Source organism: Poecilia mexicana, unplaced genomic scaffold, assembly GCF_051168715.1.
Source record: "Poecilia mexicana isolate PSO_F unplaced genomic scaffold, ASM5116871v1 scaffold_22, whole genome shotgun sequence".
Classification (NCBI taxonomy): Eukaryota; Metazoa; Chordata; class Actinopteri; order Cyprinodontiformes; family Poeciliidae; genus Poecilia; species Poecilia mexicana.
The window spans coordinates 1319871-1340116 of NW_028263391.1; the positions used below are offsets into that span (position 1 = coordinate 1319871).

A 20246-nucleotide genomic window follows, 5' to 3' on the forward strand; every position below is an offset into this window, starting at 1 on the left:
GTACAGTGATGTACGTTTGGATAAAACCAAGACAGTATGTATCCTATCCATTTATTGCAACAATGAATCATAATTCCACCAAAGGAGCACAATCAGTTTACATTTAATTTCTAAATTGTGTTTGAAACAAATGACTTCTTTTAAGCCGTCTATAAACCTAGAAAACTGAGATGTTTGGTTTGAGACATTGAAGTGTTTTCTTTAATAGTTTTGAAAATGTGCAATTTTACATTTCAAGCTTACAAAGTTTAGCAAAGCAATTAATCAAAATTAACCACAACGCTGGAGTGTGATTAGTCTGATAAATTATTTTAATCGATTGACAGCACAAAAAAATCACACCTAGTAAAAAAGGAGTAGGATATTAAGAACGGATTACAGTAGGACTGTATAAGGGTGTGTGAGTGTGTGCAGCCTTTTTTGTTGGCTTAGATTCCTCAAGGCTTTTTCTTTACATTTTTGTTTTGCATCTTGCATAAATTATCACAGAGGCATTTTATTATTTTTTTGATGGAACATTTCTTTGAACCGAAAATTTAGAGCATTATTTTTTAGCTGGAGAGTTTCTTTTTCATATTAGATATGGTGTCTATATTCGTTGGATTTTCTATTCCATTGAGCTAAAAATGCCCATTTTAAAATTATTTTCTGACATGACAACATCAAATTATTAATACTGTTTGAAAAAATACTTTCATGTACAGTATATGCCTGCCAGCGGTACTTGTACTTCAATTTATATTAGATTAATACATATATTCTTAATATCTATTCTCCTTTTCACTTTTACAATGGTGCTGATATTTTGTCTTGTTTATTTTTCCCTCACTCTCTCGACTTTTCCTGGTTCTGTGTTCTAAGGCTGTCGTTTAAGAACTTTTCCACGCTTTATCTTTGTGTGTGTTTCACAGTGACCCCTACTGGGAGCGGCCGTCTAATGCAGGCAGCTGCTCGAACGCCCGGCCCAAGACCCTTCACCTGGCCGGCCAGCAGCATACCTCCTCACCATGGTAACGTTGGCGTCAGCTCCTCAGTAGCTGTAGAATTAGCAGTGGTAGATTTTGTGTTTGTGCATCTATCAAGAACAAACGATGAATGATAATTGGGATTAGGTTGTTTTCTGCTTAGTTTGAGTCTTTCTTTTTTGGGGCGTCAGCATTTTTTATGATATTCACCAAGTACTGTCACTGGATGAAAATATGTATGGAGTTGGTTGCATAATTAGTTTAAAAAAGTCCTCCATAACCCGAATGTATTCTAGAAAAATTGTTTTTCTGAAAACCCAAAGTCAACTTAACCATTTAAAGTTGTCCATTAAACACTGTGGTTTAGTCACAAATTTAAAATCCAACACCTTTGCTTGGCTTAGAGTTAAGATTTTATTTCTCTTACTAATATTGACCTAATGATAGTCAATAAGTGGATACAAATAATTGTCCTGAAAACATAAATGCTCACTTTTTGCCAGCATTCAAACCTTAAAGGATTTGTTTAATTTATATTTGGTTAGAGATAAAAACAGAAGACCAAAGTTTTTTTTGATCATGTAACAAATTGACATATTGGATTTAACAAAGCCTTAAACAGTCAGTCAATAAGTTTAAAATCAGCGGTTTTGTGCACTCATTAAAATGTTTCCCCAACATGTTTTTATTAAAGATAGTGTACCGGTAGTTAAAAAAAAAGTAAAGAATTCATTTCTTCTTTGGTAACAAGTACAGTCTGAATTTATACTAGTCTAAATTTAGACTAAATAAAGTGGTTTTCAGAGTTTATCTTATTATATGTACACAGTGGTGAAAGAATATTGAATAAAACCAACTAAATTTAGTAAAATATTTCTGTACATGTGAGATTATTATCTTTTGTTCTGCTTTTTATTATAGAGCAGCTGACAAGTGTGAACATTTGTCATAATATTTATTTGATCATTTTCATAATAAATTTTAGTTATTGAGGGTAAATAAAAACAAAACTGACAGATTGATCAGAAATGTTATTTTTGCTATTTTCTCTACTGTTTGCCCCACAAGAACATCAACAAGTATCAGTCAGTTTGGAAATATAATTAAATGCAGCTACTGTGTGTATGTCTTGGTATGTGTATTTTTCAATGTCTACATATTTACATGAAAATATGTTTCTGAATATGTACTGGTGTTCTGTACTGATTTAAAAAATCTGCCATCCCCTGCAGTCCATCATTCTCACTTTCACTGTAAGAGATCAGAGCTGGAAAAAAATGGATTTGACCCTAGGAAGTGAACTCATGCCTGGTGCTTTGTATGAAATATTTAGTTTTTGTGTCCGCGTTAGATTACAGTACTAGAGAATAAAGGGGATTTGTGACAGAATGTGGCAGAGCTGAGAGGTGACAGCAGTCAGTAGCTCCTAATTCAGTAAACTTAAGTATGTGAAGGTCACACTGGAGGAGGAACTGCACAGATAAAAATAATGACCAAGTGAACAACTTCCAGACACTACAATTAAAGTCCAGATGCAGGTTTTACCAGTCAGGTAAATTAATGCCTAAATCACTGGTTTGAGTCATGACTCACTAACGAAAGATACAAATAAAACTACAAACTATTACTCATGCCCCCTTTTCAGATAGGGTTAATAAGCTCTGAGTCGATGGCAGTTACTCTGAATAAACTGACCCGGCTTAATGAGAACAGGAGATACCAACTAGGTAACTCAACTCTGAGTCAAGTTACCCGAGTTAAGCCTGAGTATGAGTATAGACGCCGTCATCATTGGAGTGCAGATAATGCGATTCACCATGACAACAGGAGTAAAATGAAGCTTGCAAGTGTGCATATCTGTCCAGTGGAATTAGAAATGCAATGAGAGCATAAGCAGAATATGGAAGCATATTTAACATATATAACATGTTAAATATGTTTTGACATACTTAGCAAAAGTATTGCTAAATATGTCCATACTTAGCAATAGTGCAAAATAGAAAGTGTTAGCATGGCAGACAGTCGATGTGTGAGTGAGATTTTGCAGAAAATTAGTAATATTCTTGACGTTACAAATATTTAACATTCAAAAGAGGAAGGATAATTTTATTTGTCTGATCCAAATATCCATAACTTCTGTACTTAGGACACCCAAAAATAAATGAATAGATTATGCCTGAAGTGTCAAAATGTTGTAGTGACTACATTTCCGATTGCACCGATATTTTCTGAAACGGAAAACCCAGGATATGCTCATAGTTACCCCAGAACTTACTCAAGAGTTTCACTTATCCTCCTGCCTGAAACGGGGCTCTGCTCAGGTGTGTGTGTGTGTGTGTGTGTGTGTGTGTGTGTGTGTGTGTGTGTGTGTGTGTGTGTGTGTGTGTGTGTGTGTGTGTGTGTGTGTGTGTGAGTTTGCTGTGTTTGTCTGTCTTGCTCTGGCTTAGTGTGACACTAATGCAATGAGCTTGTGTATGTTTGAGCGCTCACGTCTACAAGGTGAAATTGAGATAAATGGTGGAGCAGCTGGGTGGCCCAAGATGTCCTCTCCACCTGTCTGTCCTGCTTATATACGTATATGTGAGCATTTATGTGCGTTTAGGACTCTGCGTTTGCTTTGATTATGTGTTTTTATTTGTTCATTTGTACATATGTGCAAATCTCAGCCTGTTGTGGTGAGCTGAGGTTTGTTCTTTTGTAAAAATAAGCAGAGTTTCATACAAGGAGACAAACATTTTGGGGTGATTGATATCTGATACTGACATTTTATGATGCTCACATGAAACTAACAGCAGAGAAAATGGCAAGAATAACATTTTCGATCATACAGTCACTTTGGGTTTTTCTTTAATTTACCTTCTGTAACTGAAATTTATCATGAAAATAATAAACCAAAACTCTTATCATGATAGGAAATGTTTCAGATGTTTTTTCTCTGTCTAGATTTATGTCAGCATTCTGACTGGGCCACTGCAAAACATCAATAAATAAATGACTTTAAACCTTAAACCTAATTATTCAAGGAATGTGAATAATTATGGTCTTAAATGTATACAATGCAGAAATAAATACAGTTTAAATAAATAACATGGGTATATACTTTTTAATTTTCAGAACTTATAAATGTTGCAGCACAAAAAACCTCTGAAGACACTAAGCACAACTTCTGTCTTCATGAAGTTAAAACTGGCATCAGATTTTATTGGTTGGAGAATTTTCCTCTCGTCTTTGGTGAAAGACCACGAGCCATTTGTCACACTAGCGCTGGACCTCCGTGTTTGTTTTGGTTGTATTTACCCAGAATGCCCTGTGCTATTATCGGTTTCCTGGTTTTGGAACAGTCTCTGGTCTGTTTGGTGTTCACATACGTATTCGAACTGCATACAGTCTTAGGTTTTCTACCGGACCAGAGTTTGCTTTTTTGGTCCACATTAGAGTTTGACTGCACATTCACAACCAAACTTAGTTGGAGTAACAGGGCAGGTGGGAACGGACCCTGAGACGATGTGTCTCTGCTGTCCTACTACAGGCTCAAAGGAAATCTTCCCCTTTCACATTCTCTGTTCCACCACTCCAACATGTTTAGAACATATAACTTTAGTGCTTCAGAAAACACCTTCTGTATGTTGTAAATATATGGCATTTAATCTATTTTTCTTTCTAATGTTTGTTTCCTTACTCCTTTCTATGCCTTGCTTCCTTCCCTTCTCTCCTTCATCGGGTTCACCTTTGTACCTGCTTCCTCTTCATGTGTCTGTCTCTCTGAGAATAGTTTAGATGGCGGGGGTGTGATGCACTCTGATGTGAGCTCTGTCTTCTCTCCAATGTCGCACAAGTCGACTTTAGTGTGTTGCTGACTTTGGTTAACTTTCTTTCTTTGATGCCACACCTTCTTCCTCACCTTGCCTTCTTTTCTAACCTACTTTCACCTTCGATTTTTTTTGTCACTCGCCAAAACAATAGATCCTTCTTTTCTCCATCGGACTTTATATTTCAAAGAGAACATCCGAAATTCAATAATTTAACCCTCTCTCTGTCTTTGTCTTTATTTTTCTATTTTTCATCACCTACCTGTGTCTTTGTCTGACAGGGAACATGTTAATAATGGATTGCATAGATTCAGACAGGGAGAAAAATGTGAGCGCATGAGCATAAGGTATTCTTTAAAGTTATATTGTGAAAGGCCATGTGCTGCTGTCAGTCTTCGGGTTCTTCTCCTTCTTAGCTAATCTAATCCAAATCTACTTTTGTGTTCTAAAAAGAAGATAGATTGTGGAATCAAAAATGTGCTGTTTGTTTGAAGCTGCATTCAAAATATAGCAGTCTGTTGCATTCTGTCCTATTCCTGGGACTCCTTTTTTTGTTTGTTTTCAACACGGATTGTAAATCTAATATTTAATCTCTGAATCATCAGATATGAGCATGATAAAAACAGATACATTTTCCTTATCCAAGTTTGATCTGTCATGACAATCAGGATATGACGTTTCTCAACAAATAGTGTTTTCTAAGGCTAATACAGGGTTTATTAAGGGTTTACTGTGGTTTTAGTAAAAGTGGTTATTTTAGTTTAAATTTATTTCATCTTGCTCTTTTAATAAAATATTTTTTTTTCCAAAGGCTATTCTAAGCATCTGACCTGACTTATAACAACCCCCCTGTGTTTGAGGTGGAGAGATCTCCCTGCCATCACCCTAATCTTTAACTCCACCAACAGATTCAAGTCAGTAACTAGCTTATTAATATAAGGACAAATCTGAAGATCTCAGCTGTAATTAATAAATCACTGCAGTAGGCAGCATCTGTGTGCGCCCACACACACAGACACACATTCATGCAAGTTTTTAACATTTTTGTTGTTTTAATGCCGCTACAATGGAAAAGAGAGGTTGCTGTAGATGTAAACCTGATGAATATATTCTCATTAACAAGTTTAATCTGTGGTTGTTTCCACTGAACAAACACAGGTGTTGGTTCACTGCAGCGGCACATAGCAGGGAAAGCAAAGGAAAAACAAAACTGGTTTAAAGTGGCGAGACTGTTTACTGCTGTCTATAACAGTAGAACTGACTTCATTTGTTTTCACTCTATCATAGTCGAAACAAAGGGATTGAATGCACACAGTCTACCAGTCTGCCTGATCTATGAAGATAGACACGCCAAGTGTGTGTGTGTGTGTGTGTGTGGGATGGTCTTCTCCTGCACCTGTATGCATTTAGATGAATGTGTGTGAGAGACAGTGAGTCACAACGCAGGTCTGGAGCCCAGGCTGAATGAATGAATGAATGCTTACCTATGAACAAACACAGCTTCATCACGGTGTTATTCTATTCTGTTCTATTCTATTCTATTCTATTCTGTTCTATTCTGTTCTATTCTATTCTGTTCTATTCTATTCTATTCTATTCTGTTCTGTTCTATTCTATTCTATTCTATTCTATTCTGTTCTGTTCTATTCCTCGTCTTTAAACTACTGTAAAACTTCTGTTTTGTTTAGTTGGTTAGGCTCTTGTTTGAAAAACCATGAGAACATTAAAAATAATCTCACTTCACTACTTTGATTTATTTTATGTTTTTGGTGTTGACCATAGAAATCGAGCCAGAACAGCCCTCGTCTTTTACAGTTAATCAAACTGTCATCTAAACTACAGTAAGAGCTGCAGGGTCGACCAGCCAGGCTGTTAAATCCTGACTGCAGCAGAATGGAGGTCAGGTTTTCCTTCAGTTACTCCATGTAACTTTTTATTCAGCCTGTAAGGACCTGCATTATTTAATTTTGAGTTGGACTATAGATGTAAAAAAATTTTATTTTACTATATTACAATTCAGACATGTGGTCCTATTTTCTCACATCTTCCACCTGATGCACCAGTCCTTTCAAACGTAGAATTTAAACTTAGAGTGAGCAAACAATATAGAATGTCACTGAAATTTACTACATTTGACAATTAACACTTTAACACACTTTAGCACATTGAAACTTTAAATATTTATAATATGTTTGATCAAATTAAATAGTTTAGCATTTATTATTAATACTGGCAATTATAAATGTGTTTATTAATTATAACTTATTTTGTAGCTAGTATTGTGTTTTCCAGAGATTATTCACACAAGATAGTCAGTCTAGGACTTGTCTTTTTTTCTTTTGCTTTTGTTTTAGAGAATAACATTTTAATGTCTTGTAAATGTTTTTAAAAATTACATTTTGTCACTTTGTGTTATTCTTATTTTAGACAATACTTTTTTTGTGTGTCTAATCTTGAGTTAACAAGGTCATTTTTTAAAATCCTTAATGGGTTCATTATTATAATAGTGTTCATACTGACCTTTTTATTAAAATACTTCACAAAAAACAAACTCAGTTTTGGTAAAAGCAATAAGAAAGTGGCAATAAATTATGAGGGGTTTTCTGCCTCTCTACTGTTGGTGTTCATTTTTGTTAAATATGTAGTTCGGCCCATTTTATCTGAATTGAAATAGCTAAGAAATAGAAGGATGAAGAATTAATGTGTAGTAAGACAGTGTTTCTAAAGAAGAAGGGCATAACAATAAATACATCAGCGGCAGATTGCAGATAGAAACGTCAAAAACATAATTCCTCATGGAAACCTTTTACTGAAGATTTTAAACGAGAGTATCTATTTCTTTTTTAATTTAACCCGAGAACATTTTCCTCTTCACACATAAACACACTCCTATCAACAAACTGAGACCAGAAGCTTCAGTAGATCACCTGAGGACTTCCCACACCTACGACTTTGATTTCTGTTCCAGCCGCCTTTGATTCACACATCATTTATGATTTGAAGCTGAACCTGATCACTAAGTTTAATTGGATTCAGATTCTCTTGGCTCTCACACAACAGGCCCTTGGCAGTTGGTTGTTGGATACATTAGGGAGGCAAAGCAGGTACAGTGCTGCCTTGAGTTAGCTCCAATTAATGGTTTATGTGAGTTTTCTTTTTTCAGAGCAAGATTTATTTATTTTTCATGCTGTTTGTGGTTTTTGATCTCAAACTTGGACTGAAATGTGCTTAAAAAGTTTCCCTTTATATACCTACAAAGTTTCAAAAGCTGTCAAGGTTCAGCCCAGTGGATGATGACTGTCATGATAATGTCTAGTTGTTCTTTCAGAATAAAAGCACTGAACAAAGGAAAATGAAATCTATTTAAAAAGCTAACAAGTTAGCGCTTGGAAAGAATGGTTAGGTTTTGGATATACACATTTGCTTTTGGTCTGTTGCCTTGGTTATTACTCATATTTGTTTAATACTTGTATTTGCAATGTCATTCCTCAGCCGTTTGGATTCCATCCTCTGTAACTTTTTGTTCCCTCTCTTATTTTGTAAGTTCTTTGTTGTGTTTGTCTAATTTTTTCTATATGTTGAATAGATGAAGATAAAGTTAGGGGTGAAGGGACGGGCTTATAGTGAACAAGGCAAGTCCAAACAAATTTGTTTATTTTTTAAATATTATTTCATATATATCAATCACACACATCTTTAACTTTACAGTTAAAACACGATCAATAAATGCTACAACTGAGCTAGTAACTTTCAGTTCAACTTCAAAGCCAAAGGAAAATAAAGTAAAACGTTAAAAACCGACAAACAAAATGACTGTTCAATGCAGGGATGTCAATCCTGCAACGTGTGTGTGTGTGTGTGTGTGTGTGTGTGTGTGTGTGTGTGTGTGTGTGTGTGTGTGTGTGTGTGTGTGTGTGTGTGTGTGTGTGTGTGTGTGTGTGTGTGTGTGTGTGTGTGTGTGTGTGTGTGTGGCAGAACCAAGGTGTGTTCACTGGAAGTCTAGTCTAAGAGACACTGACTGGTACTTCTAAGATAAAATTATTTTTTAATCTGTTAAATAAACAGAGACCTTTATTTCTGAGGAGTTAATTTAAATTTAACATGTTGAGTTTTTATTAACTGATTTTTGCTCCTTTTGTGCAAATTCACCTCATGACCATGTGACACATTTTGTTTTACTTCTACTTTTGAGTTCATAAAGGCTGCTGGAGTGGCTGAATGATTATGTATACATATATGTACACATTGTTTTAAAATTGCAATTTAAATTTTGATTGAAAAGTGTGAAAATTTATAATAACATTTTTCTGCTAGTCTCTGCTACTGATGCCAGTCTTGCTGTAGATACTTAGTAACAGTATCAGAGGGCAAAAAAGGTTTAATCTGTTGGTCATATTGCATTTCATCTGACTTTTACCTCACTGATGTGAGACATGCATCATAACTCTGCACCACATGATGCGGAACGTGGTTAATATGGACATAAACAATGGCTGAAATTCTAATAATAAAATTATGAAAGAAGTGAAACATCAAATCTTGATATCACCACTCCTGGTCCGACTCCACATCAAACAGACTAGGGAGGCGTAATGCTGCCAAAAAATGATATCACAATATACATTTTTAAATACTTCAATAACAATGTCACATTTTCTGCTTTATTTTTTTTTTTATTTGATTTGGAGGTTGTTTTTTTTTTTTATCACTTTCCTTTATAAAGCGGTCATCAGAATAAAAAATATATTTATAAATATTTACAAAATCACAATATATTAAGTGTATCAAAGAAAGAAATCAACGATCAAGTGTAAATTAACTTAAATACATAAATGAAAAAAAACAGAACATTAGTTTTACAGGATTTATTTTATGAACTCAAATTATGTGAAAACAGAAATCTTTTTGAAAACACTCAACACCAAAATATATGTCGCATAAAAACATATATAAATTAAAAGCTTGTGCATACTTCCTACTGATGAGGACTTTCACTTTCATTTCTTCCATTTGTCACAGACATCTCCAGTGCAGTAATGACAGTGTTTTCATTTTTTAGTGTTAATGTTCCCACAACTACAGCTGACTGCATCCTGCAGCACCGTTAGCATTGCTTTACTAGCATTGAGTAAAATTAGACCTCTATAGATCTGTATAAACCTGTATAGAGTGGTATAGATCTATATAACTATAGGTCTGTATAGACCTGTCCAGGTGACAGGGACTTCCCTACTGGGAGCTGAGATCACAGATGCTGTGCTGATGGGACGTCCAGTTAGTCAGCATACTCACATTAGCTCATTTACAGACTCACATTTGGTAACACACACAGTTTGACCATCATGTCTTCATTCAAGGACAAGCATCAGACACACACACACACACACACACACACACACACACACACACACACACCTAGTGGCAATTTGGAGAGGCCAATTAACCTGACAGTCATGTTTTTGGACTGTGGGAGGAAACCGGAGTACCCGGAGAAAACCCACGCAGGGAGAACATGCAAACTCCATGCAGAAAGACCGGGGCCGGGAATCAAACCCAGAATCTTCTTGCTGCAAGGCAACAGCTCTACCAACTGCACCACTGTGCAGCCCCACTATTTTCCAAAATAGTGAAACTTTAATCAGCTGTTGTTCTTTTGCTCTTGGAATGGCAGTGCTGGTTTATCTTCTCCGGAAGAGAACCAGCAGATGGCGAACTTGGGCTCAATGGAGTTTCTAGCTTGGCCACAGCCAGGGTCAGGGAGCATCTCATCCCATATGGACATTCATCCTGCAGCCTAATTCTCACAAAAACAGCAACTGCTTCACAAGCTATTGACATCCACAAAATCACAAGCCAACATAGGAAATGGTAATGAGTTTTTCCCCCATGCCACAGCAACATTACTGACCCAGGATTCAATCCACTTTGGTTATAACCAAAGTGGGCCCAGCCGTGTATATATATGTCTGTCTGTCTGTCTGTCTACACTCACACACACACACACACACACACACACACACACACACACACACACACACACACACACACACACACACACACACACAAACCGTGTTCCAAATTATGCAAATTGAATTTAAGTGTCATAAAGATTAATTTTTTTGTTGTGCTATTACGTTTATAGATGGTATTGTGTGTCAGGACTCTTTGAATCACTATAATTAATTTCAGAGATCTGGTTGATTAGTTTGTCTGGTGAGCTCAATTAAAGGAAATCTACTTAAGAAGGATGTTCCACATTATTAAGCAGGCCACAGGTTTCAAGAAATATTGAAAAGAGAAAGGATCTCTCTGCTGGCGAAAATCATCAGATAGTGTAGTGCCATATGACAAGGTATGAAAACATTAGATATTTAACAAAAACTGAAGTGATATCGTACTGTGAAGACATTTGTGGCTGATTCAGAACAAAGATGGGTTTGTGCAGATAAAGGCATGAGGAAGGTTTCTGTCAGACAAATTCATCGGATTAAGAGAGCAGCTGTTAAAATGCCCTTACAAAGCAGCAAACAGTTATTTTAAGCTGCTGGTGGAACCTCAAAGTGGAGGATCCTCCAGAGGCTTGCAGTCCATGAACCTACTATTTGGCCACCCCTAACCGGAGCTCACAAGCAGAAATGGTCGCAGTTTCTGCTTGTACGCAGCCGTACATGAAGATTAATTTTCAAACAGACTTGTTCACTGATGACTGCTGTGCAACCCGGGATGGTCCAGATGGATGCAGTAGTGGATTGGTGGTGGATGGCCACCACATCCCAACACGGCTGTGACGTCAGCAAGGAGGTGGTGGAGTCATTTTTTGGGCCGAAATCATGGGGAGAGAGCTGGTCGGCCCCTTTAGGATCCCCGAAGGTGTGAAAATGATCTCAGTAAAGTATATGGACTTTCTGACTGATGACTTTCTTTCATGGTTCAAAAAGAAGAGCCATACCTCCAGTAGCAAAATCATATTCATGCATGCCAATGCATGCTGCAAGGAATACCACTGTGTCATTCCTTGTAGCATGACACAGGAATGCTGCAAGGAATTCCTGTGTGCCCCTTTTAAGGGCATAGAAGGGGAGGAACTCATGGTGTGGTCACCATCCTCCTTTGACCTCAACCCTATTGAGAACTTTCGGAGTATCCTCCAGCAGAAGATCTGAAGGTGGGATGCAGTTCATATCAAAGCAGCAACTCTGGGAAGGTATTCTGACATCCTGCAAAGAAATTCAAGCAGAAACTATCCACAAACTCACGAATTCAATGGATGCAAGAATTGTGCAGGTGATATCAAAGAAGGGTCCTATGTTAACATGTAACTCTGTCTGTTAAGATGTTTTTGATTGAAATAGATTTTGATTTTAGTATTTGTGACCACTTAATGCTGCACATTCAAATAATACCATTTGCAGTTCTTCATAATCCATAAAATGTTTAGAAAATCTGCTGTGCATAATAATTTGGAACAGTGCATTTTGAGTTTTTTATTTTTGAAAAAAACACTGTTCTCATTGGGAGCTTTGTTCAGTAAAATTTGGTTTATACTGTAATCGTTCATGACTTGAAAATTATACTGATTTGCATTGACCATTTGAGAAAATCTGAGAAAATATCATTTGCATAATAATTTGGAACACAGTGTATATATGTGTGTGTGTGTGTATATATATATATATATATATATATATGAATACTTTACTCTTCTTGTTTATTTTATTTCAGAAACATTACAGAACCAACAGATTTAGCTTGTATACAAGACTGGATTAGAATACTCTTTCTTTCAGAAAAAAACTTACTTTGCAACAATCCCTTCTTCTGAATGAGCACTTTTATTTCGGCTGTATCTGTGAAAATACCATTTTGGATGTTAAAAGTTCTACTCCCCTTTTGTCTTGAGTTATATCAGGCAGAGAACACTTTAGGAAATTCAGCTGATTTAATATCTACAGCTGCAGCAGATTTACAAATCTCTTGACATCTTTCTGTGTTCTTTTAAGCTGGTTAAAATATATGTCTTCTTTTCTCTAGTGCCATTTCTGTGAGCATTCCATGTGATAAATCTTTACATACCTAGTTGTGTGCGTATGGTAAGCACATGTCACCATAGAAACAGATAGGCCCAAGTTAAATCATCTTTGGGGTGGCCTGATTTGAAAGTTCAAAAGTAGAGATATAGGAAAGAATGATAGAAGTCTTGTAGTGAAAGATACAAAGTTACATGAAATTTGTGTGTGTGTGTGTGTGTGTGTGTGTGCGTGTGTGTGTGTGTGTGTGTGTGTGAGAGAGAGAGAGAGACCAGAATTAACATTCTGGACCTGACCAATTCTTCCCCATCTGAACCCAGTCGTCGGGGGGACAGGCTAGAGGTCTTGCTTGAAGCAGGCGTGAACCTTACACAGCTCCAGACAGATGTTGACAATCTGAATGAAGACCAGGGCCAGTTAACTGGTTAAACTCTAAAAATAGCAAACTATATCTTTAAAATGACAGTTTTAAATAGAAGTCAATGACAGTTTATCCAGTTACCATTTAAGATGTGGGATCTTACAAATTTATCATCTTCATCAAGGTTCAGAAATAAATCTGCCTTGTAACAGTCTGCAGTCACATGACTAATAACCAGTGTGACCTCTGGTTGACCTGGTTGTTGAACCCTAACCTCTGCATTGATTCTACTTGAATGCAACTAAAAGACTAACACACGCACACATGCAGACACACACACACACACATGCAGACACAAGCACACTTACAGGAACACGCATCTTTTATTTCGGCTGACAAGCTCTTTATAAAGCACGGACCCACCTCACTGAACCTTATGACTTAATACACAAAAACACACATACACACACACACACCACCTGCCACAACAGGTTCTTTAAAACACCATCAAGTCGCCTGGCTGAACTTTACGACAAGGCTTGATTTCATGTTTATAAAACCCAAACGGTGACATACACACAGGCACAAACACAGATCACAGCCACAGTTGCATTTACCTACTCCACCACTACATGATAAATATGTCGCTTTGAGTCAAGGTCAAATACGCCTCCTTGTGTACGGACTCACACACATATTCACAATCCTACACACAGCAGACAGACATGGAGACATATTTGTTGTGCCTCAGTGTAATGCTTTCCAATTTTGTGAACAAATAAATTCCATCTGGCTGCCTGCACGTCGCTTTCCCAACACCTTCATCGCAGGTTTCAGGATTTTTGGTTGTTTTGGGTTTTTTCTGGGCTTGTAGTTTTGTTCATTTGTTGTTCTGTGATTGCCTTAGTTATTCCCCTGATTAGATCAGCCTTGTTTCTGTTTTACTTTATTTCAGTCCATTCTTAATTAGTTTTAGTTAGGTTATGTTTAGTTATACCCTCTGTTCAGTTAGCTTTTGTCACAGATTTGATTTCACAATTTCTTTGTCTGTTTCCTCCTCCTCACTTGTTAGCCATACTCTTTCACTTTCTCTCCCCTCCCTGCCTTCAGCTCTCTCCCCTCACACCTGCAACCTGTTCGTTAATCAGCCCCACTTCATTCACTCTCCCAGTATCAAAATAAGTCTCTTTCTCTCGTTATATCCTGTTACTTCTTCTCTGCTTGTTCCTGCTTTGGTACCCAGTTTCCTTGTTTTTTTGTAAGTCTTTCATTATTATTTCATCAAAATCTCACCCTCAACTTGCTGTCTCTGCTCATCTTCATTTGGATCCAATTAACACACAAACACTTTGATAGAAGAAACTACTGTAGCTGCCTGTATTGCAGCAACTCCAAAGAGGCCTCTGACTGAAGACACTTTATTGTTGAAAAGCAGTCTCATAAATATGAGTTTTATGTTCAAGGCTTTAATGGTACTGACTTTTGGAGTGATTTCAGACAAAGTATGTTGCACTCTGGTATGCTTCTACGTGGTTTTATTGTTGAAAAGCAGTCTCATAAATATGAGACTGCTTTTCAACAATAAAGTGTCTTCACTTGGGGTTGTCCATCATTTTCTTGATTTTATTCTTTACAGCATAATCTCCAGATTGATAATAGTTAGAAGTAAAGTCTTCTCTGTCCTTTCTTTTAAACAGTTTCACTGTTGAATTTCCCATCCAGAATGTTGAGCAGGTGTTTGACTTTACCTTGTTTCCTTGAAAACTCCAATCATCTCTTTTGTTTTGTTCGCACTTAAGATAGGATTATTGTTCCGTCATCATGCCACAAAGTGCTCCACCAGCTCCCTGTGCTCAGCCTCTTGCCCATCTCTTATAAACCTGATGATGCAGAGTCATCTCAGTATTTCTGCAGATGACTGGTGCTGGATGTCTGAAGTGCACAGAATTTCATTTTTATTCACACCTGAAAAATGATTGAATATGTTTCCATACTTTTCCACACCTGTATAGCCCACCATGAGCCAGTTAGGGAAAAACAGTTTTCAACAGATTTTCTTCTCTTTAGAAGCTTTTAGGTGGATCAGCTAAATTTTGACCCATGTTGACCTTTCCACAATGTTTTACATTATTATAAATTGATAAGTTTTTCAGTTTTACCACAATCATATTGCAGAAGTTAATTGGATAAAGGAAAAAATGTAGTTTGGTAATCTTATGAATTATTAACTAATGGGTTGTGTTATTTATAAATTAGTCTTTTGAGATGACTTATTTAAGTTTATGTTTTTATATATATCAAGCTAGAAGTTCACAGTGAGAAGCTCCTTCTGCCGTTACCCTGGTTACGTACCTCTAACTGCAGTTCAGATGAAATTGCCTCTGCTCTGCCCCTTCTCCTGATGATGCTCTTTTACTTTAAATTCCTTCTGGTGTGGATGGTTGCTGTGGTGATGGCTCTAAGAGCCAGTGCTTTGTAGTGAATCAGAAGAGCTGACTCCCTGCTTTTTTTATTCATTTTATTTTTTTTTACTTTTCTGCTAAGCTCTCACGCTCAGTCGCTCCGCCTGCTCAGGACAGATCTTTGTTTTGATTAGTACGGCAGCTTTGTGGCCAATCACCTATGAGGATATGGGATTATACATTATGTGGAAACAGAGAGGGGGACAGTCAGGTGGAGAATAAGTCCGTCCCCACAGTGAGTCGTCTGCAGTGAGGAGAACCTAACCGTCACAGGTTAGCTGATACAGCTGATATCCATTTAAAATATTACACAAAACCTAAGAACGGCTGCTTTGGTAACAGAGCAAATAGATACAATTAGACAAGTATAAGATCATAAAGTTAAGCTACAATCTGAGGCTATGAGGCTTTGTTGACTTCTTGGACTACAGTTGAAAGTTCCACTGGAGACAGAAACTCTAAAGCTGACATTTTTAAACTATCATCTTGTTTCTCCTCCTTCTTACTGCTTGTACCACACTGCCGTGCTCTCTCTCTCACACACACACACACACACACACACACGCACACACACACACACACGCACACACACACACACACACACACACACACACAGCCTTGTACGCTGCAGAGCTTTCGTTAGAGCATACACAATTTTTACGCATAGGTGGGTCCTCTGTTATTTGCTACTGAAATAACTTTTTAAACAGAAAATTTTGGGTAAAATAATCTGGGATCTTATTTATTTTTTTGTTTATTCTTTTGCCACAAAATTAAACAACAAATTGAACATCCACTAAGAGCAGGTATTCCATAGTTTTTGCCAAGTGGATAAAATTATCAAAGTGAACTTGTTCTGGTTCAAAGCAAAATTATAGAATTAGGTCTCAGACAATGTCTTCACTTTATCTTTGGTATAGATGGTAGTGGAGGGACGTAGCTTTTTAAGATCTAAGCACAGAGAGGATGAACTTGTTGCTGTGGGTTTGGAAGGCAGTGACTGAATAAGAATGAATCTAAAGGAAGGCGACTGTAGGGACTGACTTCCTGGGAGGATCCTGTCAGATAGGTCGTTGGATGAGCAGAGAGGTTGAAATTAGGAACTAAGTGATTTTGACATTGTGGGAAAGTGGAAGTGACACAGAGACTACAGCAGAAGGGATAATCCATATCTCCTAAAACAGAATCTAGAGAGAGAGGTAAGGAACCCATGCAGCTTTCTGAACACCCTGCAATGCTCAGTTTTGGATCCTGGGTGGAGGATTGAAGCAAAAACATAAACAGTATTAATAATTTGCTCATTGTGTTATTTCTGATACAGCTGATATGTTGTCTGTGAACTTTGAACTCAAATACACACTATTTATGGTGGTTGTATTTTGCACCGATTTCCAGCTACCTACTTGGGTTGTTTTGAATAGTTTTTTTTTAGGTTTGATTGTTCTGTATCCCTTAGTCTCTTTCTTTGATTAGATCAGTCTTGTTTCTGTTTTACTTTAGTTTGGTCCTGCTTAATGTTTCTAGTTATGTTTATTTCTTGTCTCTAGTTATTCCTTGTTTCGCTAGTTTAATTCTGGTTCTTGAGTCAAGTTATTATTAGTGTTAGATTCATTTGCTAGTCTCTTGTGTACTCTCCCTCACCCCTGTGCCATTCTCTCTCTCTCTCTCTCTCTCTCTCCATCTCTCTCTCTCTCTCTCTCTGTCTCCATCTCTCTCTCTCTCCCCTCACACCTGCAGCCCATTAGCTTATTAGCCCAGGTCTTTGTTACAACATTCACCCTCTCAGTATTTAAACAGTTCTCCTGCTCACACGCCTGGCTGGTCGCTCCTGTTGTGCCCAGTTATTTTCCTTTCCTCTGTCCCCTGCCGGCTTATTCCTTGAATTTATGGTTTTTGTTCTGCTCTGGCTCCCTGTGGTGTTTTGTAGCTTTAGATTTTTTTTTCATTAAAACTTTCAACAGGATCCATGCTCCCAGCTCATGTCTGCGTTTTGCTCCATCCTAAAACTCACACACCATGACACCTGTAATAATACAAAGCCATAAACTTCTACAATGTTGTACTGTTGTCTCATGTTTTTTGGTAATGACCATGATTTTCACAAAACATTCCAGGGAGCAAGTGCTCTGACTTGAAACTTACAGAACTTGTCTTTATAATTTTTGTCACTAAATGTGAAAGTGGGATGGTCTTAGGGGAAGCAGAGTTACTGTCCACTACTGTCCTTGGTTCCTGACATGCGCTGTGTCTCAGCCAGCCAGCAAAATGATGCTACTGTCATGTAGCCTGGACTGTTTTGTTCTAAGAGAATATTGAGGTTGACTGTGTCAAAAGCATCACTGAGACCTAGCCAAACCAGAACAGACACAAGTCCATCACTGAAGTCAAGATAATATCATTAGTCACTTTCAGCAGTGTTTCAGATGAGCTCTGAAACCTGATTAAAGCTCCTCAGACAGGTCATTACTATTTAAATGCTCACACACTTGATTGGAAAATATATTTTTTTATTTTAGATAAGAAAGGAAGATTAGATATAGATTAGATATAGATCTGTAATTTGATCAAGAGAAGGTTTCTTAAGTAAAGGCTTGTGGCACATGTCAATTTACTGATGATAGAGTAATCATTTTTAAAATGGAGGCAGTAATCACAGGGGACACTTTAAATAATTTTGTTGGGGCGAGGTCCAACATGCAAGTTAAAGGTTTAGCTGAAGCTAATATTTTTGATAACTCAGAAAGCTCAGCTACATCCAACCAGTCCAAACACAGATCAAGTTCTACAGTTGCATTCAGTTCTACAGCACTTACTGAGGATGAAGTAACGATCTACTGCAGGATGCCAACCAAATTATTTAAAATAAAATTAATTTTATTTTATTTGTAGGGCTGAAACGATTCCTCGAATGATTCGAGTACCTCGATTACTAAAATTCCTCGAGGAAAATTTACCTGCCTCGAAGCTTCGTTAATTTATGTTTTATTAGTTAGCGCACCGTGTTCCGGCCGGGACTTCATTTGCGTTGCGCGGAGCTCTCACTTCCGCCTCTGAGTTGTTGACAAAAGCTAAGTCTCAGCGGCATAAAGTCCAATCTTCAAGATTGGCCCTTGGGGATTTTATTGATTGATGATAATGCCCGACTTTTTATCGTTTTTGGGGAACCAATAAGCATCCTTAAAATGACTGGGGAATGCCTGGAGTACGGCAGCATTTCTCCTCCGGGGCTGCTGGTTGAAAGCGAACGGCGGGAAGAGCGCTGAGGTGAGCGGATAGCCTGAACAGGGCGGGCGGCTGAGTAGCTGATGCTTACCGTGTAAATGTAGCTTTACCGACGAACCGCACAATAAATTTCATATCCCGGTCTGAAGAAACGGGTGGCGGAGCGCATCGTACATGGCTGGTAGATGAGTTTCTGAGTGTGACCAGTGAAGGTGTCGTAAATATCCCGTATTGCTTCCCCCCGTGTTCGTCCCCCGGTCTAACGGTTCGTCAGTCCGCTGGTCTATTTCCTCCCCTCCACCCCATCTTATGTTCGTTCATTCGCCCTCTCCTCCCACTCCAGGCGGCATTTCCCGTATTTTCAAACCCAAAGCGTGACAGGTTAGGTGGCAAGGTGAGTTTAATTAATCTATTAAACTCACTGAAGATGAATACATAAACTAAAAGCTGGATTGTAGACATTTTTTATAAGCATATTTGTGAGCCTGCCTCTTTGTTATTAAATTCAATATAATTTCAGATTTTTCTATAACTTTTCTTCTGGTTAACTTAGAAAGTGAGCTATTATTGTTACAGGTTAGTTTTCTAAACTACAAAAAAGCAACTGTTAGGGATGCTCAAATATGAAAAATTGGACTGATATTGATATCTGATAGTAACACCGGTATTATGCCAGATTTACCAATATTTCATTTTATAATTTTTTTTTATCCGATTACTCGATTAATCGTAAGAATAATCGATAGATTACTCGATTACTAAAATATTAGTTTACAACAGCCCTATTTATTTGATAGGCAGCATAGCAATACTTGTACTTTTTTCTGTCATAAGAAAAAAAGATTGTGACAGTCTGGTAAAATAACATGGCCAATCATGACACAATGGGATACTGTGAATTCTACCCAGTGATCTGAGAATACCAGTGATGTGGTGCTTATGATCGATCCTAATCTTTTGAATGGCTCTTTAGCCTCTCAGGTCTAAGTTAGTGAGAGCTGTTCTGTTCTTTGTTTTTTATGACTGCTTGTTTATAATGATTTGCACATGCTGCAGTATCTATCATATCATGTAAGCATTCTGAGTGCATGTTCATTTCACTGTTTGCTTTCATCACATTTCATGGCAGCAGACATGTGCAACCTGGCTGCAATATTCTCTATTTACTTATTCTGCATTTAAAAATCTCCTAGATTGTCAGGTTTCTATTTACTCAGAAATTTATTGTATCTGTGTGTAGGGATGTTTTTTGTGTGTTTTTGTGTTTATTACTTCCTGTGATGTCTCGTTTTTTTCCCCTTGATTGCCCCAGCTTGCCCTTGTTTCCCCTGATTACCTTCCCCGTGTATTTAAACCTACCCATGTCTCTTGTTTGCATTTGATCCTAGTCTTAAGTTGAA

At 37.5% G+C, this 20246-nt stretch overlaps 1 protein-coding gene across 1 annotated transcript in view; it reads left to right on the plus strand.

The window, feature by feature from the left end:
- The window catches only part of npas3 (neuronal PAS domain protein 3), a 295135-nt gene that overhangs the window by 74938 nt on the left and 199951 nt on the right, over positions 1-20246 (plus strand). The window contains exon 2 of the mRNA XM_088002562.1: positions 912-1010. Coding sequence (XP_087858688.1) covers positions 912-1010 — 99 coding nt within the window. The remainder of the gene's footprint in view (positions 1-911; positions 1011-20246) is intronic.